The sequence below is a fragment of the Morus notabilis genome, unplaced genomic scaffold, assembly GCF_000414095.1.
Source record: "Morus notabilis unplaced genomic scaffold, ASM41409v2 Scaffold370, whole genome shotgun sequence".
NCBI lineage: Eukaryota > Viridiplantae > Streptophyta > Magnoliopsida > Rosales > Moraceae > Morus > Morus notabilis.
Window position 1 is genome coordinate 238,378 of NW_010358187.1, and position 24,859 is coordinate 263,236.

At 33.1% G+C, this 24,859-nt stretch overlaps 2 protein-coding genes across 3 annotated transcripts; both read right to left on the minus strand.

The window, feature by feature from the left end:
• Nucleotides 1-7,507: 7,507 nt before the first annotated feature.
• LOC21400165 (E3 ubiquitin-protein ligase RHF2A) lies at nucleotides 7,508-13,110 on the minus strand. The gene is made up of 9 exons (XM_024161736.1): nucleotides 12,783-13,110; nucleotides 11,534-11,674; nucleotides 11,399-11,445; nucleotides 11,164-11,226; nucleotides 10,901-11,009; nucleotides 10,405-10,796; nucleotides 10,185-10,292; nucleotides 9,739-10,093; nucleotides 7,508-7,828 (listed from the first exon to the last, which is right to left on the minus strand). The coding sequence occupies exons 1-8, from the start codon at nucleotides 12,786-12,788 to the stop codon at nucleotides 9,784-9,786; spliced, it is 1,176 nt and encodes a 391-aa protein (XP_024017504.1). The 5' UTR covers nucleotides 12,789-13,110; the 3' UTR covers nucleotides 7,508-7,828; nucleotides 9,739-9,783.
• A 3,102-nt stretch (nucleotides 13,111-16,212) lies between these two features.
• LOC21400167 lies at nucleotides 16,213-20,856 on the minus strand. Of its 2 annotated transcripts, XM_010092223.2 has the most exons (4): nucleotides 20,578-20,856; nucleotides 19,593-20,472; nucleotides 18,775-18,869; nucleotides 16,213-16,271 (listed from the first exon to the last, which is right to left on the minus strand). In XM_010092223.2, exon 2 carries the CDS (start codon nucleotides 20,222-20,224, stop codon nucleotides 19,736-19,738), a length of 489 nt encoding a protein of 162 aa, XP_010090525.1. In that variant the 5' UTR covers nucleotides 20,225-20,472; nucleotides 20,578-20,856; the 3' UTR covers nucleotides 16,213-16,271; nucleotides 18,775-18,869; nucleotides 19,593-19,735. The 2 variants fall into 2 exon arrangements, with proteins under 2 accessions (XP_010090525.1, XP_024017530.1); XM_024161762.1 differs by having other exon boundaries at nucleotides 19,593-20,856.
• Between the last annotated feature and the right edge of the window lie 4,003 nt (nucleotides 20,857-24,859).

Sequence of the window (24,859 nt, forward strand, 5' to 3'; positions counted from 1 at the left end):
GATTCGAGTTTAGAATTCGAATTTTACTATAATAAAAAGTTCTAAAAAACAGTCACATTTAACTTTTTACTATAGTAAAAAGTCTTCACATAAAATCACATTTCAACTCGAATCAACGAACTAAACGGATCCTAAATAGTGCCTAATAAGTTGAGAGAATTTACATAACCTACCCCTTAAATCACTATAGTGCGTTTGGTTCAAGAATTCGTGTCATGGTTCGAATCATAGTTCAAAGCTCGTTATAGTGTTTTCTCTTATAAAAAATACACGTAAATCAAAAATAATTCTGACTCATAATTTGAATCTATCAACCAAACATCCTAGACCAATTAGGAATACACTCTCTTAAAAAACTTTACCCCTTTAATTTTGGTTAAACATTTTGACCTATGCAAAAAGACTAGGCTCCGTTCACTTCGCTGATTCGAGTTTAAAATTTAAGTTTTTCTACAGTAAAAAGCTCTCACAAATAATCACATCTAACTTTTTTACTGCAGTAAAAAGCTCTCATATAAAATCACATCTCAATTCAAATTCTAAACTCAAATCAGCAAAGTAAACGGCCAACAGAGTTTGATCAGATATTTTTTCTCTTGTTTCAAACCCTTCACTTCTCTCTCTAACATTTCTCCGCCCCACTCTCTCTCTCCCTGCCCCTTCGCTCCTTCTTCCCGTCACTCTCTCCGGTCATTCTTTCCGCCGTCGTCGTTCTCGTTCGCTTCCGACGTCACCGTCGCCTTCGTCGCTCTATTTCGTTTGGCGCACCGCCTTGTCACCCCATCTAGTCAGATCCGGCCAGATATGTTCCGATCGCGAATGACGGCGCCGATCTCTTGCGGAAGACCCGCGATCCTTCTCGCCACCGCTCCGCTCTCTCCTCCTCTGCTCCCACCGTCAGGTTTAATTTCTTCTACTTTTCGTCATGTTCTTTATTTTTTCTTAGTTGTTTTCCTGAGAAAATGTTTACTCATGTTTTTTGGGATCGTGATCACTTAAACCGGTGCTTTTGAACGTGATTTAGAGTTGATTAGGTCTAAAGTAGGTTAAAATTTTAGCTGTTGGAAAATTTGATCGATCATAGTTAATCCTTGTGGCATTTCCTGGAAATCTCTGGAAGTTTGTTTGGATGGAGGGAAAAAGTTAATGTTCATCCTCACAGAAGTTTCAGTTACTATTGCTTTTCCTGGAAGGCAAGGTTTTTTTTTTTTTTAAATATGATGAAAAGATTATATGATTCCTGGATTACTTTTTCAAAAGTGTTTAATTCCTGTTTTAACTTTTAAGGATTTTGAAACTTAATTCGTGATTTTTTTATCGTGATTTTGATTATTAGGATTGTTTTCATTTCAATCAATCAACCGTCATTCTCCATGCTATTTCCTTGTTATCTCTGGAAATTTGTTTGGATGGAGAGAGAAAAAAAAATGATATTGTTGGTGTGCTTATTTACTAGAAGGAAAATTAAGGATCAGGAGGTATTGCATTAAGAACTTGACCTTAGATGAGCCGGAAAAAAAGTTAACTACTATATGTCGTATATGTCTGCTTTGTTAGGCAATTAATCTAGTGATCTAATCATTTGTATGCTTTTGAATACTTTTTTAGCGTTGGAAATTGATTTAGACGGGATGAAATGGACCATAGCCTGCATAGCGATAGTATGTGAAGCAGGCATTGGCTTGAGATGTGCCTGTTTTTGTGCGCATAAAGTTGAACGGAATTTGTTTTTTCTTTTTTTTTCTGCTGAAAAGGAAAATCTAATTTTGACATATAATAATGTTTTTTCATCGGTGTTATTTGCTTGTAAAAAGTTTTAAGGTTTAGGACAGCCTCTAAAAGAAGAATTGGTCTTCACAGTTACATGGTTTGCCTATCTCTGCGTATTTAGCTTTTTTTTATTTTTATTATTGTTATTAATTTCATCCGAGTTTATTTATTGCCTTTAGTGCGGAAAATTGTTGTAAAGTTTGAAACTTTAGATTTTTTGTTTTGACGGATTGGAACTTTAGATTAGATGCTACTGAATATAATTATATGCTTGATACTCACAGAATCATGAATTATTATTTGGTTTCATTAATGTTTTCTTTGAGTTCTGTTTTGTTCCTTGAGGCTGTGCAAATTCACTGATAGGCTAGCTAGTTCACATATGATTATAGGTTGTGTTATTTATCACGATATGTTCTAAGACTTTTGAAATGTATATGTAATTTTTTTCCCTGAAAACTTTTCAATTTTGAGTTTGACTATTGTCTCTATTCTTATGCAACTTATCCATTAAAATCTCAAATTGTTAGAGTTGTTCTAGTTTTGTAGCTTTCTTTTGTAGGCCTAGTTTTTGTTTAATTTCTGAAGTTTGAAGAATTACAGCCCTTAATTCATTTGAACTTTGATTTTGGTTTGTGAAGATATCTTAAAATTGCGGGAAGAAGTTGATGTTGATGGTGAAGAGGATATTGAAGCTAGTATGAAGTCAACGACACACCACATGTTCTGTAAGAAACTTATTGTTGGAGTTTTGTTTTTAAGCTTGTGAAATAAATTTCTAGTAATATCTTGTTTTAGTATTGAGGCCCCGTTCATTTCATTGATTCGAGTTTAGAATTTAAGTTTTATTACAGTAAAAGCTCTCAGAAACAATCACATTTAACGTTTTTGCTACAGTAAAAAGCTCTCACATAAAGTCACATCTCAACTCGAATCAACGAACTAAACGGGCCCTGAATGTATGTGATTTGTAAGAGTAATTTTTTTAATTTTTTTGGTAAAAAATTTGTTTATAATTTGATAATATGATCTTTGATGTTGGTTTTAGGTAAACAATCTGTCAGACTATGGATTTTAACATGTCAAACTATAGGTTATAGTCTGACAGACTATGGATTATAATTGTCATACTATCGATTATAGTCTAAAAGACTATGGGTAATAGTCTGACAGACTATGGTTGGCGGCCGGTGTAACTTATCAGACTATGAGTCAGTCTAATAAAATATAGCATGCGGTCGGTGTAACTTTTCAAATTATGGGTCATAGTCTGCAGGCGTCTGGTGTAACTTGTCAGACTATGGGTTATAGTCTGACTTACTTTGATCGGTCGGCAATTGGAGACTCGCCGACCTGCGAAATAGCATGGCAAACTATGGGTCCTAGTTTGGCGGGTAATTTGCACAAATGGTTCCTAACCTTTTTTAAAGGTGACAGTTTGGTCCTCAATTTTTTTTTTTTTGGACAAAAGACCCCCAACTTATTTAGAAAGGTGCAATCTCATCCTTTCCGTCAAATTCTGTTAAATTTTTAACAGAATTAATCATGTGCAAGGCATGTGATCTTATTAAAGAGGGTATTTTGGTAAAATATCAAACTGTATGATATGCGTAATGGAGTTTCCCCACACTCACCTCGATCGCCGGCCGCAAAAGAGGGCTAGATTGGGTTGGGATGTTCCTCAAACCCCAAAGGTAACTTTTTTTTTCTTCTCCGAAACGTTTAGATCTGTTGCATTTGATTATAGTTTCATTGATTTTGGTTCTTGATCTGAACGATTATGTCTGATTTAGGTTTGTCTAGATCAGGTACGGATCGATCTTGGTTGTTCTTTCTTGCGATTGATTAAAGATTTTATCTTTGTGATATTCTTTGAAAATCAGTAACCCCAAAGGTTACACGATTTGCTTCTTGTTTCAGCTTCTGATTTGTGTCTGTCTTCTGGTAATCTAGAATCATGTTGTTAGATGATAATCTGTTTATCTATACATGAAAAGTTTGTATTTTTCTTGAGAATTGAAAAGAAAATATTGGATTACTTTATTGCTTTATGGGTATTTGATATTTTTTGTTCTTTATTTAATATTTAATATTTTGCTGTATTTTATTTTCTTTGATTTTTTTTTTTTTTTTTTTTTTTGCAATTGACGGGTTGTTAACCATAAATTTGCTCTATTATATTTTTTGTTCAATTCTCACTGACTAATGGGTTGAGCTTTGGGATAAGGCTGGAAAGGATTTTGATTTTAATCTCAGATAGAATATGTATAATGGCCATGTGTAGGCTCAAGTAGGAATGTTATGTGGACAAGAGGTTGGGAATTTCACAAGCTTTGCATCTTTGACCGCACCCTCAGACCACAATAGTAGTTCTTTTCTATTTCTAAAGGGAGTGGCTCGAAATGGTTCTCTGCCTTTGCGTGAGGATGACAAGGATGGGGCTCGTCGGGTCTGGGCTGGTTGGGGATGGGGCTTGGCGGAGGTGGAGAGGAAGAAGGTCATGGGTGTGAGGTTTTGATTGTATTTTTTTTTTTAATTAGGAAAAAGGGCACGTGATGCTCACATTCGGGAATCTGTTAAAATTTTGATGGAAATGACCAAATTGCACCCGTTTAAAGAGGTTGAGGGTCGATTTGCCAAAAAAAAAAGAGATTGAGGACTAAACGGTCACATTTTAAAAGGGTTTGGAATCATTTGTGCAAATTATCTTAATCTGGTTGATTATGGGTCGTACTCATAGCTTGACAGACTATGGGTAGTCTAGCAGACTATAGCTGGCTGCCAGAGAGCCTGTCGGTCGGCAATCGGAGGCAATGGCATTTTGTAAATTAGCAATTTATTTTGAGGGTATTTTGGTGTTCTACGTATTGGGCCTTTGACTAATGTTTGATTAGATCTAGTCTAAAGGGATAGAAATAAAAGGAATAATATTTAGGAGTTTAATAATAATCTGTTGTGCCATTTTAGGGATAGTTGTAAAAATCTCTCCAATAAGTTTAACCAAGCCCACTAAGGCCTATGGGGACTAGACCGGACGCTGAGGGTTCTAGAGGACGACGCAATATCAGAAGAGGGAATCCGGGATGAGAAAAAGAATCTTGGTAAGGAAGTTATATTTATATTTCGAACCCATATATTAAGGGATATTTTAAGTGATTATTCTCAGGTATTTAGAAGAGATAAATGTGAAAATGGAAAAATAGATAATTCCTCTATTTTGCAATTTATTTAAAAGTAATTATCTATGAGAATATATATATATATATAGGAAGTTATAAACTCTACATCTCATTCTGAGCATTCAAGACTAGCACATGTAAATGCTTATTCTCTATGGTGAAAAAACGCCCTCATTTTGAGGGTAAAATACTCTAAATTCTTTAGTGTTCATTTATTTTTCAGCATTTAATTGTGTTTTTGTTCTCCATCAGCTAAATTCATGAATTTTATAGTGAGCTAAGAGTTTTCAAGAATTCTTGTTAGCGAATTTTGACCACCAACAAGAATAATCCTATATAATTATTATGTTATTTTGTTTCGTATATTCAAAATTAGTATCCAAGAAAATATGCTTTATTATTATTATTGAAAATTCCCTAACAACCCTACCATAGAATTCTGCATCCTTTACACTTAATGATATGTATAGGTTGCACCACACTCGACTTTGGTATTGGTCTTTTTTTTTCCCCCTCCAAAAGGGAAGATGTCTTTTTTTTTTTTTTTTCCAAAAGGGAAGAAAACAATAAATTAATGTAGGTAGAGATGTGTAAACAAAGTGGAGATAGCGAGGGAGACGTTTCTCCTGCCGGGTATTCATTCCTTAACTACAGTTTTGTTGTCATTCAATTGAGTTTGGTGAGTGTGTGTACAACAGTACAGGCATAGGATACTTTTGTTCCATGGGTTTGGGTTGGGTTGGGTTGGACTTGGGTGGCACTTACGAGAGAGACCACAGGTGAGTTTAGCACTACATCTGACTATGTGACATTTGATAATATTCAGTCATCACTCCCTAGAGTTCGAATGTGTCGGTAGCATCATTTAGAGCATGTTTGGTTGGTAGATTCATGTCCTGATTCGAATTATGATTCGTAGTTTATTACAGTATTTTTTTTCATAAAAAATACGCGTAAACTGAGAATAGTTCTGAATCATGATTCTGAATTCATAAACTAAACGTCCACTTAATTTAGCTTATTCGCAAAACATATATGTGTAAAATCTGACTTTCTTTTTTGGATTTTAATTTTCTTTTCCTTCAAGAGTCTTATTTACTATAATGTTTTTATCAGTAGTACTTATGACCGTTGTATTTAATGAAAAATATACAAAATATATAGTTTTTAATTAAGATTTAATAAATAAAAAATACGGGATTATTTGTGTTTCATTTTTCAAGACCTAGAAATCTCCTTTCCTTAAATCAACCTAACCTTTGATGTTTTCTCTCCAATTCCCTTTGCATATTGAACAAAAAACAATTATATATCAACTGAAATACTGAATTTATGTGATACAATGCCATTTTTTTTTTTTTTCAAGAGGAAACAGGGGGTGAAAACCCAATTCATACAATTCAACAACTCAATGATATCTTTCTCCTCCGCATTTCTTTTCACAAGTCAAAGATTTCTTTCTCCTCCACATTTCTCTCTCTCTTATAGAAAACTCAAAGATTGAAGAAAGCAGAACCTAGAATCAATGCCATAAATTGGCATGCAGAATTTGTGGAAAAAAAAAGGGGCCTATGCTTGGGGTATAAGTTATCGTGAACAAAAGAATATAAATGTGGACCACCAGAAAAAGAAAAAAAGAATATAAACATGAGAAATCTTTTTTTTTTTAAAGGAATTTCTTCGGTAGGCCTCCTACTTACCTCCTACTTGTAGGACTTAATTTCTAATTGTAGAACATATATATTTTTTTATTTTTTTAACTTTCTATAAAAGCTCTCAAAATTTTTCCGTTAAAAAAAAAAAGAAGGAACCTCTCAAAATTCAGTCAGAAACTTTCCTGTTTGTGATTTATAATAATTTTCGGAAACAAAATGGAACAAAAGGGCACGTAATTCGGTACAGAAAGTCAGACCTAAATTCCTTATCATTAAAACAGGCAAATTTGTGACTCACTAGTCACTAGGTTTTGGCTTTCTCATGACCAAGCAAGCATAGTTACTCAATTTGTACAAAAATAATGTTTATTTGCGGAGAGTTTCTTGGTCTGACCATTAAATTAGGTTAAAATTATTTTAAATTAAAAAAATAAGTAAAACAAACAATTTTTTATATAAACCTGACGGTTAAAAAATAAAAAAATTATTAATAATTCATTATTTTTAATTTTATCAGAGAAACTCTTTGCATTGTCTTTTATACAATTTTTTTAAGATAAAGTAATCCTAATCCTAATAATCATATGAAATGAAAATTACCAGAATTTGTTGCTTTTGTGATAATTAATTATTCAATTGATATAAAAGTAAAATATAAGGGGGAACATAAAAATAGGAAAAAAGTGTAAAAACTTTGCAAAAGTAACATTAATAATTTAATATTACATATTATTCACATTTTCCATTTTCATTTTTTAGGCTATAACTTAATACCCGTTTTTACAATATCTTAAATTTCATTTTTTAGTTTCATTTTTTCCTCGTTCTAGTTTCTTTTGTTTGATGAATCTGGTTAGCCAAAACGGCGCCATTAGAGATGGCTTTCTCATGAAAAGCCCCATAGAAGGAATTCTTCTACATTAATATTAAACTTCAAATATAATTGAACATTTTTAACATCTTTAGAACTACTACATTAGCAAGCACTGCTCAGTAATATATTCATAAATAAGTTATTTGATACAAACTGATTTACAACTGGTTTCTTCGTTGAGTGATGAACTTTTCTTTCCACAGTTCTCTTATTGACAATCACACCACCAATTAGCTTTTTCTAATTGTAAAAGCATTTTATGATTTATCCACTGGTGTGAGTGAGACGGATGGCAAAGCATCATATCGCAGCATCTCATTACTGGGAAAAAAAGAACAATAAGATTCCACCTGAAATAAAAGGAATCCAAATTTCTATGAGGTCACAACTTCCACCAAACTTCAAATTGCAAACAATAATTATCAAAAATCAGACAACTTAAACCGATTTTTCTCGGGCAACATATGCTTGGATAAATAATGGTTGACATAATCTGGACAAAAATAGCAAGCGCTTCAAATGCACGAGATTTGAATTACCATGCCTAGATTAGCAGTTCATATACTTTTATATTCAAAGCCTAGATTAGCAGTTCATATACTTTTATACAACTCTTTGTTTACTCTCTTCCTATGTCAAGTCTAAGAATATGTCTCCAAATTATTGCAAGACCCAGTAGAATTCGGACCAACTATTATCTCATTCCCTTGGTATAATGTGCTATCTGAGTAGCTGGTGAAAATAAGCAGTTCGATACGACGGGCATAAAAAATGACCCATAACAAGCAAAACAAATGAAGCTAATGAGTAACACGAGCCATCTCCGAAAAAGGGATGGGAAACAGGGATAGCAAATGTTAGAACCATTTGCTACTAAGAATTCAGGTAATGAATTGCATAGTGTTTCCTACTATAATTGGCAAGTGGTCAAACCATGGCCAGATCAACACATAGAGAACACAACATCATTAGAGCTTGCCAAAAAAGAGCCCGAATCAAGAACTAGTTAATCGGTTAATCCTTGCACAAATTCATGGGGGGTTATGATAGACTTTACTGGAAGCTCGTATACAAAATATATTGAGGAATATGAACTTCTAAAAGTCTGCCAACAGCACACCATGATTGCTATAACTAAAGCAAACTTCATGTTTCAACTTTCTCTATGCTTCTCTTTATCAAATCCATAATGTTGGAGGAGCTGAATATAATGGAGGAAACATCGTAACAGAGAAAAGGGCATACTTGAGCAGGTCAAGTGTCTGCCACTGAAGGGCCAATAAGGTATTGGACATCATGTTCAACTTAGACAAGAATTCAATCAATTGATCACCACCTAGAACCAGAGAGACCTTCTCTAGATCTCCCTTATGGAAGCATTAGTCAACTAAGAAATAGCATTTAACAAGCTAAGACAGGCCACTGCTTTAGCCTTGCCAGCTTCAAGATTATCGCAAGGTAAAACTTTGGTCTCATGCGTCTTTCAACTGTGCTTGTGCTATGACTCCCTGCTCCAAGCTTGTCTTAGAAAAGTTACAGTAGAAGGGTTTTCAAATGAAAAGAAGTTTTAAGCACAAGTTCAAAATTCCATTTTCACAAAATTTGAAATCTGTAGATTCATATTTTAAAACCTAAAGGCCTTGGCCTTCCAAGAAAATGGCTAATCAGAAGCAAGCGTGATTCAACAAGCTCTGTTAAGGTCATCACTTGTCATTAGGAACCACATACAACTCAGAATACAAACAAGAGAAATTTGAAAATTCAAGTAGGGATCACAAGATCTACAATTCTTATGAATTAGATCAAATACATGAGATACAGAACAGACAAACTAACACATAGATGACAGTGGAAATCTCACTTTCCATATCTGTTGCTGATTTCAACCGTTCCTAACTTCAAAAACTCTAAATTCAAAGGAATAGGCAGAAGGACAATAGAAATTTCAAAATGATTGATGAAAAGATGTTTTGGGTAGTAGAGACGAATGCAAAAATGCCTACAACCATTTCAACATATTTAGTATACACGCAGTAAAAAGAAATCAATCTAAATATTCGAATACTAAAAACATAGGAAAGGGAACACTGAATTAGGAGGGAAAGAAAAATAATAATAATAATAATAATAATAACAATAATTATTATTATTATTATTATTAAAACATACAACTAATATCAGGAGACTACCCAATTAGATTGGGAGAACAAGGAGACAACAAAAATATTTATGTAACAGACAAACCCGAGTTCAAACTTACCTCTAAATGAGAAATGCGCTGAGCTGATTCAATTGCCGAATAAGCTTAATTTGAACTAGAACCTGCAGCACATGACGCCTTTACATTTGTATCACCCAAAGAATTGTCACCATCAGTATCTGATGTCTGTCGGTTGTCTGATGCTGGAGCTGCACTATCTAAACTATTTGATACGGATGCATCACTGGTTCTACTATTATCCCTGGTTTCCAGACGCTCCATCATTCGTGATACAGTTGCAATTCCTGCATTAACTTCCCTTTTAACTTCAGAACCAAGATCTGACATGGAGGTGTTGCGAGAGAACAATCTCTCCTTCCAACCTCTTGTGCTCTTTGAAATTGACTCCTTATATCTAGCAAAAACAATAATAAAACCTGAAGTTAAGAATTAAGCAGATTTCTATTGTTTGCACGAATATGTAATGTATTCACCATGATTAATACCTCATTGATACTGCATTGAATCGAGACTTTAGAGATTCTGAAAAGGATTGGAAATCTGATGGTCCAGCTCTATCCTGACTACTTGGAGATGACTGACTCGATGACCTCCTAATATAAAATGATAAAAATAAGTGTGGCTAAATAAATACAAATAACATTCAATTGAAAGTCAAATGCAAGATTTTATACACATATAGAGAAATTAACCTGAAGAATATACCTATTACTCAGGGAAGATCCCTGTTGGTTGGCAACAACACTTGATCCAGATGCTGAGGCTGATACAGGTTCAGCTTGGCTAGAAGGAAGTGAACTTGAAGCAGTCTGTTGTGATGATTCTTCACCTGCGTTTGAAGGATATGGTAAAGCTACTGTAATTGCAGGAATTGGCTCAGCTTCCCCACTCTGATCTGGGGAGGAAGAAGCAGGAGTGGCAGATGGTGCATTAGGATGGGTCGAAAATACAAGAAACTGAGGTCGACCCTGAGCTGATGCCCTATTTCTCTGGCCTTCCCTCCTAGAAATGTGGCGTGCTCGACCCATTGCAGCGGCAGCAGCTAAGTGCTGAATAATACGTTCCTCTAGTTCAGCATCACTAGCACCCACTGGTAACTGAAATATAAGAGTTGAAATATATCCTTTTAGTACAATCCCATTCAGATAAGTCCAGCTTATAAGACTTATTAACCAAAGAAATGACTACTCAGATTACTAACATGCTGCAATTCAAAATCCCCAAGAGTCGGATGATGAAATATTGTAGCATTTCTGGATGGATTAAACCTAAAACTCCTCTCCCGCTCTACAGCCTCCAGTAGCTCTTGGCTGCAAATGTAAAGATGTGCCATCAATTTAGCGAAAAGTCTTCACGAGAAGTAACTAGAAATGGGAAGACAAAAAAAAAAAAAAAAAAAAAAAAACCAGAACGGAACAGAACAAAAATGAAAAATAATAGGCATAGGGAAAAAAAAAAAAAAACCTGGTGGGATCCTTCAGGCTGATGGGTTGCCAACACATAGGGCATTGGGAGCTTCTTTGGCACCTAAAAAAGTATAAGCATTTGCAGCTTGAGTCATCCGATAAAAATTTCTAATCGATCTTAAAACACTCTAGAACAGAGTATTGATAGAATTGATATAAGATTCTCCTTCAAGTTGCGTGCATTTCAGTTGCATAACTGAAAACACTTTTAAGTAAGAATCATAGAACACTACCATTCAAGAATGCATTGAAGATGAAACTCATGCTTGCAACTAGTCACCTGCACGGAGACAAATTGAGTAGTTAAAAAGGAAATCCTATACCAAACCAAAGAAAGAAGACCCAGGAGTTTCATTTTACATGCATACCGTTGAAGGGTCACTGTCACAGAAAGCTTCAAGGCATATACTGCAAGCATCATCACAAGCATCCTGGATGCCACCCTCAACAAAAGCTGCTGCTGATGTCAAATGAGCCTCAGACTTCTTGATCTCTTCCATCCCCGGTACCTGTATATCAAATCTCACATAAAATTCTTAGCATTTGCAAATTGCCTACAATGTTTTCATCTATATACAAATATCTTACACATGGGAAAGTGTGTGACTATACAGACTGATGTTCTAAACATATAATAGAGCAAAACCAATTGGATATTAATATCCAGTGGATACATAATTAGAAGTATTCACAGATTGGTTTTTGCAGATTGGGATCAAACCCCCGAGACAAAACAATCAGTTTTGGGATTTTACCAAAGCTAAACCAAACCAAAACTCCCCGAACCCAAACCAAAAGTATTGATTTTCCCATATTAGTTTTGCAGTTTATGCCTCTAAATTTGAGCCCCTTCAAAGAGCATTTCTGCACTAACGTACCATAACAAATAAGCGTTTAACATACCGTAACAAAGTTTTACCACATAAAAAATGCTTATTGCCGAATCAGTTTCGACAATGAATTAATACATTACAGTTATATATACAATAATACATGGCAGTGAACAGTTAGGCAAAATGTAGGTATATAATGATACGTACAAACATATATATATATATATATATATAATACAATTTACGTGTACGCATATATACACACAGCTAGTTTTGGAAAATGCTCAATCCACAAACCAACCCAAAAGAATAGGTTGGAATTTCACAACCCATACCAGTATAAAATCAAAACCAACCCGTGCGGATTGGTTTGGATTGGGGGGTTGTTCAGTTTCCCGGTTTCAGTGAAGACCACTACGCTTAGTGATGTCACATCTTCCCACCGAAAGTAAAACTAAATTCAGGACGAAGACTGATTAGGATAAGCATTTTACAAACCCCACCGACACATAGAGCTTACGATATTCATCCACAAAATTAAGTTTTGGAAAAAAAAAATGTAAAAAAAAAAAACATAAATAAGAACTTGTAATAATTTCACTTTCAGCTCCCGCCGGTCACTCCATAAGACGATCAAAGGGGAAAACCATAACTAGGGCAATTCACAATAAACAGGCACCGATTGAAGTCTTCAACAAGTATTCAGCACATTTCCCAAAACAGAAACAGAAAAAAAAAACATCAAATTCAGCCAGAAATTGAAGCAAACTCGAAGATTAATTACCTCCATGAAAGTTTTGCAAAAGAATCGAGGCTAGAACCGATCTCGGAGTGCGTGATCAATCCGATTCGGAATTCGGAATTAAGAAGAGAATCAGGGACTGGTGAAACCCTAGGTTGTAGAGAGAGAGAGAGAGAGAGAGAGTGGGGGCTTTAGCAATGGTCAAGTCGTAAGGTTTGGGTTTTTTGTTTACTTTCGGGTTTGGGGAGGCGAAGACTTGAGCCACGGAGTCTTTTTGCGAGCCTTAGCTTTTGTCTCCCGATCGTTGTGGTGCCGCCACGTGGCTTTCTCCAAGAATATATCTTTGACAACTCCACTAAAATTTAACCGCCATTCACTGCCGGCTCGAATGGCCTTTTCTTTCCATAATTTTTTTATTTTCTTTTCTTTTTCAAGTTTTCTAGTCAACTGCATCGTTGACGAAAAAAAAAAAAAATTTGCTAATATGATTAGGGCTACAAGTTTGAGCGGGTCAAACGGCCCGAGGCACGTTATTCTTGATTCAAGTTTTAAGCCTAAAAACGGCTCGACCCGAACACTCTTTTTAAATATAATTTTAAAAATTCCTTATAAAATTCTAGTTCGGAACGATTTTAGGCCTTTCGTGTTTTAAGATCAGGTTGTACTGACCCTCCTTTTTATCGTCGGGCCTGACCGGAATTTTCACTCAGACCACTGGATACAGGAGAGGGGGTCAGACGGCTCGAACGTTCACATATATATTTATTTATGATTAAGTAAAAAAATGTTAATAACGAGGGTAGCTAAAAATGCATTAATTCTAGCCACGCTTTTTGAAGAAAAAAAGATTGCATGTACAAAAATCACAAGAAACTTCCTTCAAAAAAAAAAAAAATTTAAAAGAAGTCTATCTAATTGACTTAGTTGGAATTATGAATTTACAAGATGGAAAAAAAAAAGTTTTCTCAAACTAAAATGTTATTTAGAAAGAGGCGTCGGGATCTAGTAGAGATGGTCTTGACGCTGCAAGTGTAGTTTATATGGTTCTCTAATCGAATAGTATAAGGTAATCTTAATAAATACTTTTTAAAAATACATGAGTCATGATTTTTATTCTCTACTCTTAATTCATAATTTTTTTAGTCAAATAATTACACTTTTAAAGGATAAAGGTCCAAACTCATACACTTTTAAAGATAAATTCTCTATTTTTTTCAATAACATAACTGTTGACTCGGGCATAGGTCAAATGACCATTGTTTCTTGCAAATTAGACTTGCAAGCCAGAAAACGCTACAAATTAAAACCTAACACATACGGAGAAGTGAGAGGAGAAATTAAACGGTTTGATGCAGGGACAGAGCTAGCTAAGGCTGAGGGGGGTGGGGGTGGGGGGTGGGGGTTTATATTTACTAGTTCTTACACAAGATGTCGAGAATATTCATCCACTTATCCCATTGCAATTTCGAAAATATTATTGTAATTATTTAAAAGTGCTCTTTTATTTGTATTGAAAATAATTTATTATACCATGGTTTCACGTAACCTGTCATGTGCCCATCGCACTTCCTTCCTAGCAAGCTAGTATACTTTTATTTAAGGTCCGTTTGAAATTACTTGTACTTTTACTTTTAAGTAGTAAAAGAATATAAACATAAGTTGGCCGGAGAAGACGTGATTCGACCGAAGAGGAAGACTTCGCCGGAGAAGACGTGGTTCGGCCGGAGAATAAGACTGATGAATGTGAATTTGTTTGGACTAGATCTGGTTTGAGTTTTGTGATTTTTTTTTTGTGTGTGACTGATGTGGTTCAGTTTTTACACGATAATATTGTGTAAAAACATCATTTATCATATCAGTTTTTTATTATTATTTTTTTGGTGATAAATGATGTTAAGCTTACTTATTTAGTTTAAATACGATAATTTTATGAACTACTTTGTTGTGTGTATTTTGTACTTTTTAAAATATTAGTGCTAATTGTAATTTATTTAAAAATAATATATATTTTTTTAATTCACAACATTTCTATGCACAACCAAACACAGTAATGTCATATTCTTGAGAATTTGAGAAAGATTCATGTATAGAACCAAACATAGTAATGTATTATTCATAGGAATCATATTACCCTCCATCACTTTCTCGGGAATATGATTCCTACTGATTCCTGCATACCAAACGCCCCCTTAATATTTGGATAGTGCATAAAAAAATATTTTTATATCTAAGAAAAGCTTTTGAATTTGTTTGGATAAAAAAGTCAAAAGCACTTATTATTATAAAAAGTAATGTAATAAAATGATATAGATGAGATATTTAATTTGATGCTCACAAATAAAAAGTTAAAAACGTAAATAAAAAGCTTTTCATAAACACTAAAGAGATGATTTGTTCTAAAAGTGTTTAAAAAAGCTAAAAACACTTTAAAGTTGTCGATCTAAACATGTTTAAAAGTGAATTTTAAACTAAATAAGTCAAAAATATCTTTTTTTTTAAAGCCAATCCAAACGGGCCTTTATATATCACAAAGGAATGGTGCCATGATATGTCGCAGATCTCACGTGCAATATGTACAAAGACGAAAAGCACGGAATAGTACGTTTTTGGAGAATCAGCAAGGAATAATACAAAATATGCTACAATTTGTAACCATTTAAGAACGGTACATTAACTACTCAAATAGTTTTTAATTTTAAAAAAAATATTAATCAAAACTACTCAAAATAGTTGATACTTCGTGCACTGTTAGAAGGATATGATGTGCTACAGTTTTCAAGTCTCACATCATTGTATTAAATTCGTAATGTACATTCGATAAAAATTTGAGAAAAACATCATTTTTTTTTATTTATCATTGGATTAAATTCATATAATGCATGATTTTGTATTTTTTTTATTATTTAGGGTTTTTTTTTCCAAAAATTTGAGAAAAACATCAGTTTTTATTTTTATTTTTATTTATCATTGGATTAAATTCATATAATGCATGATTTTGTATTTTTTATTATTATTTAGTGTTTTTTTTTTTTTTTTTTGCCTTATGAAATGTTATTAGAGGTTTTTATCGTGGATTCGGTGCGAGTATTCGAGAAGATTCTGATGAGGATGTTTTCTTGAAATATTATGGAAAAGCATTGACTTCTAGGGTAATGTTAAAGTACATTATAAAATTCTCTAAATTTTCTTCGTTGCCTTCTCTTTTCGGAGAAGGCTGTGGCCGGCGGCAGCCTTGGCCGCCGGCGCTGAGGAATCAAGGGCATGGCCGTTGGGCCGCGCCGACGAGGTAGCTGCGGCTTGGTGGCCGCGGCGGGATGTAGACCAACGGCAGCCAAGGCCGCCGCATGAGGAAAAGATTAAAAAAAAAAAATTTGTTGCCAGTGGCAAGCTTGCCGCCGCCGGCGTCTGGATTCCCAAGCGAAGCCGTTGGGCTGCGCCAGACAGTTATTATCGCGACCGGCCGACCGCAGTCTGGTGGCCACCACTGCAGAAGAAGGGTCGCATGACCCTAGGGTTCTCCTAAATTATGGGCTTCGGCCCATAACAAAAAAAAAAGGACACAGGTCAGTTCAAGCATGTGACAGAAAAGAGAAACACAGGCCCAAGGGCCTATGCATTAGAACTAAAGGGCCGCAAGTTATAACCTGCGGCCATAAGGAAAATAATTGCTAATTTTTGCAATTTTGGGTTTGTTTTAAACCCAATTTTGGAGATTTTGGGATTTTTTTTTAACCCATTAAGAAATTAAGTGCAAATTAATTAAGGATTCAATTGAATAAAATGAAATTCTGATTCTTTATTGCACTTAAAAATATTTTCAATCTCATACATAATCATTTTTAAAAATGCGGTTAGTAATTTTATCAAGAGATTATTTTTAGTATAAAAAACTCATTAATGTCTCTATTTACTCAAGAGAGGAGAAAACCAAAATAAAAATTAAAAACAACTAAAAATTATTTTTCATTTCTCTCTCATTTTTACACTAAACCAAAAAATCGTTTTCATTTTCGTTTTTTATCTTTATTGCACCAAACGCCGTTTTGAAAATATTTTAATTTTTTTTTCTCTAAAAACATAAAAAATAAAAACGAGATCAATTCTAAACACGGCCAACAATATTTGTCTAAATTCTTCTTAGCAACTCTCAAATGGCTGACGAACGAGTGAGATTTCTGCGTGAAACAACAACACCTTCAAAGTACGTTCTGATCCATCTTGTTGTTCGTATAAATGATTTTGCTTCCTTATTATTATTTGTTATATATTGATAGCTAATTTTTCGAAGAGTTGAATAATAATTCTCCTTGGTTAATGAATTAAATTGGAGAAAATGAGATAAATATCTATTAGAATGTATGAGTCTTGAATTTTTACTTCTTATTCTTGATTAATATCATTTACTTAAAGAACTATATTAATCACAAAAGAGTAAATTATAGACTTTACCCTCTAAAAATGTAGTGTTTAAGATTTTTACTCTTAATTCTTGATTAATACCCTTTTAATTAATATAATTGTTTGACTAAATGATATTAATCAAGAGTGAGAAATAGAAATCTAAGACTCATACACTTTAAAAAGTATTTATTTCTTTTTTTAGGTATTAATCAATAATAAAAGATAAAAATTTGTACACATACACTCTAAAAGATAAACTCAATAGTTATCTCATTAAATATTGGTCTCGGCATATTTGGTTGGTAATTTAGTTGTCCATCGGAGGAATTTAAGGGATGTTTGGTTGAAAGATTTAAACTATGATTTGAATTATGATTCATAATTCACTACAGTGTTTTCTCTCACAAAAAATATACGTAAATAAAAAATTGTTGATTCTAATCTATGAACCAAACGTCTCTTAAGAGTTATATGATCAAGCTCCCTCCACATAGGTACCGTAGATAATAAAAACGACAAAAGCATTTAAACGACAAACATATTTGAAAACGACAACGAAATAAAAGGTGCAGGCAAATGTGAGAAATTAAAGAATTGAACGATATAAAAAATTATAAGCCATAAAGAACGTGAGAAACGACAAGAAATTAAAGATTCTCTCTTTTTTTTTTTGAAAAAACTAGATAAATTATAGACTTTTATAAAAATTAGTTGAGTCAGTGCATAGCACGTATAGTATAACTTTGTAAATTTGATCTCACATCAAAATATATAACTCCTTAAAAATTAAGTCTATTAATTAAAGTAAGAGGAAAAAAATATTTCAAAAAATCACATCAAAAAAGAATTAAAGTTGTACAAGAGTTTTTGACCAAACAAAAAAAACCTTAAGTAGGGAGATATTTGTAAGAAATTAATTTAATTAAAAGAAAGTGAGGAAAAAAAAGTATTTTAAAGAAGGATATTGTAAAAAACACAAAATGAATTCTCAAAAAGTATTAGGGGAAAAACAAAAGTAGACAATAAACAAAAGATAAGAAGAAAAAATTAAAAAATAAAATAAAATATTTCTTGTTTATCCCTCCCCCTAAAATTTTTATGCCTAAATTTATATTAATTGTTTTAAAAGTCTTCATTTATATACCATGTAAAATTTATTACTTCGTCGTCTAAAATTTTCTGATTCTAAATTTTATGCAAGATACTCAAAATTAATTCGTTTATCCTCTTAATTTTTACTTATAATTATATTTTATTTTATACTTAATTTAGTCTAAAATTTTAGTTTAACTCAGGTCTCCCTTGAAGAACTTCTCTGGCTTCGTCCCTTTGATGGAGAAATTTGAATAAGGCTTTTTTTTTTTTTTATGTTTTATGCAATATATACTTTGGACTCTTGGACTATGGTTTTGTTTTCCAACCATAGTCTAAGAATTTAATGCCTTATTTTTTTCACAACTCAAATTCTTTCTACAATATTTTTCTCTAATAAAAATTTAAATTTAATTTTTTTGTTAGTATTTTCTCTCAAATAAAAAAAATTTCATTGTGATTTAAATCGTAAAAAGAACGCACCCCAAATTACATATTGTATACTAAAAATAAAAAAAGAGTTCAAAAGAGTAGTACTTACTACACTGCTACAGAGATGCAATGAAAAACAACGGAAAATTATTAAAGCATTCTTCCGTACTTTAATCACCTATGCAATAATGCAAGACCCTTCATCTGCATAATTTACGAAAGCATAATAAAATAGTTATGTTAGATTGGTTAAAAAGGTCATGAACTCCAAATATGAAATTACAAAACTCATCAATCACACTTTCCACCAAAGAAAACTAGAATAGTAACTCCAAAACGAATATATTCAAATCATAAAATATGATATAAAATTGAACAAAAAAGAAAATCTGATATAAAATAAACAAATAAACAAATAAAAAAGAAATGAGGATTAAAAAATCTGAAAATAATCACTAGTTCTTTCAGATCATTGTTGTTCAAATTTACAAAATGAATTTCCCAACTGAAGTCTTCTAACCCCCACTTCAAAATAATCTTTAGTTTTGTAATTTTTTTAAAAAAAAAGGGAGTACCTATCTTCCAGAGCAAATCACTCAATCCGAGAATAAATTCTCTCCATTTTTATGAGAATTCTAAGGTAGGTATAAAATGTTAAAAATACCCTATCGGTAAGACATGTATTCTTTTAACAGCCAAATTTCATGAATTTTGTTATGATTTTCGCGTCCTTAAAATTTTGATTATAAGCCATTTTTACTCACAATTTGTCTCGTAGATCATCATTAGTGAATTGTCTTCGTTGTGCACTCTGAGCCTAACCCCATCTTATAAACTCTCAACAAAAATTCCAGCCAGAAAAAAAAAAAAAAAAAAAAAAAAAAAAAAAAAAAAAAAAAAAATTCTCCCTATGAAAAACAAGGTTACCTGCGGGGGAGTGCAGGGCTCTCTCCGTGAGCTTTCACCCAAAACGACAAATTTCTTTAAACGACGATTTCTTTTCCATTCATTTCTTTAAAAAAAAAGAAAAAAGAAAAAGAGGAGTTGGCAACTATGTACAAACAAATCAATCAGGGGCAGGATTCTCTCTGCGAAGGACTCCTCCAGAACCCCGTATTGTAGAACCGGTCCCACATTTCCTCCTCCGGAAAGTCAACGGCTCCGAACGCCGCATCACCACCGCCATTACCACCGTCGATCTTCCCCTCCTTTACACGCCTCAACTCAGCCTCCAACTCCTCCACAGTGGACCGACAAGCGTCAGGCCCAGCGGGCCTCTGCTGAAGCAGGCCATTCCTCTTCGCCAAAAGCTGCCGTCTCATACGCCTCTTGGCCCAGGCCCGCCGGCAAATCCCCACCGGAACTTTGTATAAAGCGAGCACCAGAAGGTTCACGACGGTGCAAGGGCAGCAACAACAAACGGCGGTGCACTCAGCCGCCGTTCTTCCCGCGACCTCGCCGATCCGCCGCCTATCACGACCGTTCGCTGCCGATTTCTCCGGCAACAGCGGCGTCCGTCGATTCAACGGCGGTGATCGCACCACGACTTGTCGATTCATCGGAAGATTTCAATTTGTTTGTTTCTCTTTTCTATTCGTCGCTTTTTGTTCGTCGGAAATTGAATTTTTCTTTTTAGGTAAACGGAACTTCCCGAGAAAATGACGAGCGAGAAGAGAATCGCGGTCGTTCGAAACTCATCGTTGAGGAGGATCGCGTCGACGTCGACGTCGATGACGATGGAATCGGCGTCGAAATGACGGAGGAGGAGGAAAATCTGTTGGGAATTGGGGATTTTCCGGGAAAGTTCCTGCGGATGGAAACGGAAAAAGTATTGATGAGAAGTTTAAGAACGGTGAATGGATGAGAAAGGGAAGAGAAAATAGGGTACAGCTGTGAGAAAGCGAAAATTAACTGGAAAGAAATCCGTTTGGATAGCCGGGAAATCCGGGAAATTTCTCTGAACTGTTTCGCTATGTGACCCTTTCTTTTTCTTTTCCAATTTTGTTGGTTTGAAACTATCGTTTTAAATAATGTTTCGTCCTCTCCTCTAGATTCTATTGACTGAACTTGTGTAGTGTGGATTTTGGAAGAAATGTTAGAGTGGGGTCTGGAACACGGTAATGGTTTGGGAAATACCAAATACATTGCTGCGTGGGATCCACGCGCGCACTAAGAGTAATGTAACACGGAAGCCAACAAAGATCGAGTGTGTGCGAGAGATTTTTTGAGGTTTCAGTTTCACAAATAAATGCAAGCGAGATTCTCAAGCACAACTGGGGCATATATTTATGCCGATTTAAAATTTTAATTTAAATAGAGATATGATATTTATTTAGAGTTTTTAATTTAAATAAAGATATGATATTTTTTTAGAGTTTTTAATTGTAACAGAAAAAGTTAGATATGATATTTTTTGAGAGTTTTTAACTGTTGAAATCTAGAGCTGAAAACTCAAATCGGTGAAATGAATAAGACTTTAGTTCACTGATTCGAGTTTTTAATTCGAGTTGAGATATAATTTTATGTGAAAATTTTTTATTATAGTAAAAAAGTTAGATGTAACTATTTTAAGAGTTTTTTACTGTACTAAAATTTAAATTCTAAATTCGAATCGGTAAAATAAATTGGACATTAATAGATTAAACTTTTTTTTTTATTTGTTGGATCGGTTAAAGTCAATATGCCATAAAATATGCTTACTTGTGACTAATATCTCTAGAATATTGATATAATTTATTGGCCTTTTGGTCACTCGTAGTGGTCTATGCCTAATCAAACATGATTGGATTTTTATTTAGAATAAAATACAAAAATGGAAAATATTAATTTGAAATATCATGGAACATTTCAAGAAGATACGGATTGAGATAAGAAATTTGCTCTCTACCAATTAATTGGGGAATATTTTTCATATATTTTGTTGTCTACATACATTCTTCACTTGTGTGACTATAAATATTTAGATATGCACAGCTCAGGCAAAAACATACATGAAAATTAGTCTCTTTCTCAACCAAGAACCATTCTCCTTTAAAGTTCTTGAGTCATGAAAATATTTTAATATTATGCGGATTAAGATCAGGAAATTACTCTTTGCCAACTAATATTGGATACGTTTCATAAATTGTGTCGTCTAAATAAGTCCCCCTTTCATCAGTTGTGTGACTAATAAACATCTAGACAACCAAGGCAAGAACATAGGTGAATATTTAGGATGCGTTTGGAACTCGTTTCAAAATGATTTTATTTTTTGCATCAAAATGAAAATGAAAATGTTTTTAATCTCAGGCATAAATCATTTTTAAAAATGCGTTTGGTAGTTTTATCAAGAGAATTTTTCAGTATAAAAAAATCCATTAATATCTCTCTCTGTCTCTCTGCTCGAGAGATGAGAAAACGGAAATAAAAAATGAAAAATAATTAAAAGTCATTTTTTATTTCTTTCAAGTTTTACACTACACTAAAAAGTTATTTTTATTTCCGTTTTTTGTTTTTAATTGTTTCAAACGTCATTTCTCTCTCGTTTTTATTTTTTCTTTCTCAAAAAACGTGAAAAATAAAAATAAAAATAACTCCAAACACAGCCGTCTCGATTATTCTTCAATAGAATCCTTAAGTCATGGAAATATTGCAAGTGTTGGAGTAATATTTACATATCATGAGCTTTAAGACTTCCATACCCCATAATATTGTGAGGCTTCCTGTCACAATTCTCAAACTAATACCCACTTGGAGTTCCAACGGCACCACCATAAACACTTTCAAAATTAATGTCTTAAAGTTTTTAAATATTTTATTATAATCTTAAAGAAAATAAAAGTTTAAAGAGCCTAAGTGCCCAACCTATTCAAAATAGGGACCCAATTATCCAAAATTTCCATATAGGAACTATAAGAGGTTGTTTAGTTGAGGGATTCGTTCCCTGATTCGAATCATGGTTCGTGGTTCGCTACAGTATTTTCTCTCACAAAAAATACACGTAAATAAAAAATGGTTCTAATCTATGAACTAAACGTCTTCGTGCCCAAGGGCAACAAGGTGGAATTCGAAGTTTGAACTTCCATATGCGAGACTTGGATATTGATGTGATTTACCAGTAGACACAACCACGGCTTCTTTCTTTTACGATATACTAAGGGGTAGCATATATATTTCTAGCGATAATTTTACATCCCACTCTACTATCAGGTACAAAGTTTGACTTCCACACCTAATTTATATATAAAAAAAAAAAAGATTAATAGCAGTTTAAGTCAAAAGGTTACATTTAATTATATATATGCATAAAATATTCTGAATTATAAAATAACAAAATTAAAAATAAATAAATAAAAGAACTGAGGTTTATTCGTTTTTAAGTAAGTCCGTAACTCAACGAGAAATTTTCTTACCTATCCAATTTCTAATGAATCAAGATAACCATTCGTTCCGGTATAAATAGTGATTATCTATTATTCCACCGCTAGAGGGGCTGATTGAGATTGTTTGAGCAACTCACATAATCGTTGACCTCTTGCCAATTGATTCTAAGTAGCTTTATCGAGATCAGAGGCAAATTGTGCAAAGGCTTATAATTCTGCGAATTGTGCCAATTCCAATTTTAATTTGCCGGCTACTTGTTTCATAGCTTTAATTTGCGCCGTAGATCCTACTCTGGAAACAGAAATACCCACATTAATAGCAGGTCTGATTCCAGCATTGAACAGATCCGCGGATAAGAATATTTGTCCATCTGTAATGGAAATTAAATTAGTAGGAATATAAGGCGAAACATCTCCCGATTAAGTCTCAACTATTAGTAAAGCAGTCATACTTCCTTCACCTAAATGAGAACTTGATTTAGCAGCTCTTTCCAAAAGGCGTGAATGCAAATAAAAAACATCTCCGGGATAAGCTTGTTGAAATTTAAAGAGAAAAAGCAAAGTACGTAAAACTCATCGTTTGGACTACCATAGGACAAACGTAAATTAGAAGGTTTAAAAAAAAAAAGTTGAAACATGTTGCGTCAAAAATTCGCTGTTTTTGACTACTAAGAATGAAGAATAATTACATATCCGCACTTTTACATATTTAGGATTAGGATTTACGGTTAATATTAGAATTTAGAATTAGTATAAGATTTAGTTTTTAGATTAAGATTTAAAATTGTGGAGTTAGGATTTAGGATTTAAGATTTAAATGGGTATGAAAAAAAATAGTTAAAAAGAAAAGAAAAGAAAAGAAGAAGAAGAGTGACAAGGATATGAAAAAAAAAAAAAAAAAAAAAAAAAAAAAGATCTAAAAGAAACGGAAAAAAAGTAAGCAAAGAAAAGAGAAAGCTAAAAAAGAAAAAAAAAATTAATTACAAAACTCTCCCTCTGTAACACTTTACCTCTTAATCTTTAAAACGTAACATCCGTTTTTCCTGAATAATTATTTTGGATATTTAAGTATCTCTATGGTTTAACATTTAGTTTGACATTAAAACTAATTTAAATTTGAACTTTTAATTATGATACATCCATTATTTAGTTGAATGTAAGTAAAAATTATTATAAATCTCTTTTTTTTTTGGTAAAATAAAAAAATTTACAAAGTTTTTTTAATATTTAAATTAGTTTAAATTCAAATTAAATTTTAAACCATAAAATTATTAAAACATCTCAAAATAATAAATTAAATGTTAATTTTAATTAAAAATCTAACTGATGAGGTTTTTATTAATATTTTATTATTTAAGAAAAACGAATGTTATATTTTAAAGATGCTAGAATAAAATGTTATAAGAGATATAATTTATGAGAAATTTTTATAATTAATAAAAAAAAAGTAGCACCAATTCGGTGCGGTATGGACGACCAAAATCTATAATGGAGCAAATATGCACTCTTTTATCATAGTCAGGAAATAGTGAGAGAAAAAAAGATTCCTTTCTTTTTAATCACACGACAAGATCTAGATTGTCCTTAAAAAAAAAGAATCAGGTTAGTCAGAATAATAAAAAAAGATTATTGCTCGTTAGGAATTTACCACATTAATTGGGGAAAAAAACAAAGAACAAAAGAAGTTGCCTAAAGATTCGTCAATTCAAAAATTATCTCTTTACGAACACACACGCAGGGTCTGTTCGGTTCGTTAATTTGAGTTTTTAATTCGAATTGAAATGTGATATTGTGTGAGACTTTTTTACTGTAGTAAAAAAGTTAGATGTTACT

Excerpts from the sequence above, each read along its gene's own strand:
- LOC21400167 (XM_010092223.2), bottom strand. The coding sequence starts at position 20,224 with ATGAATCGACAAGTCGTGGTGCGATCACCGCCGTTGAATCGACGGACG.
- LOC21400165 (XM_024161736.1), bottom strand. Across the intron at positions 11,227-11,398 it reads CTTCAATGCATTCTTGAATG|GTGCCAAAGAAGCTCCCAAT; the intron begins GTAGTGTTCTAT and ends ATACTTTTTTAG. Across the intron at positions 10,293-10,404 it reads GGATCTTCCCTGAGTAATAG|GAGGTCATCGAGTCAGTCAT; the intron begins GTATATTCTTCA and ends ATTTTATATTAG.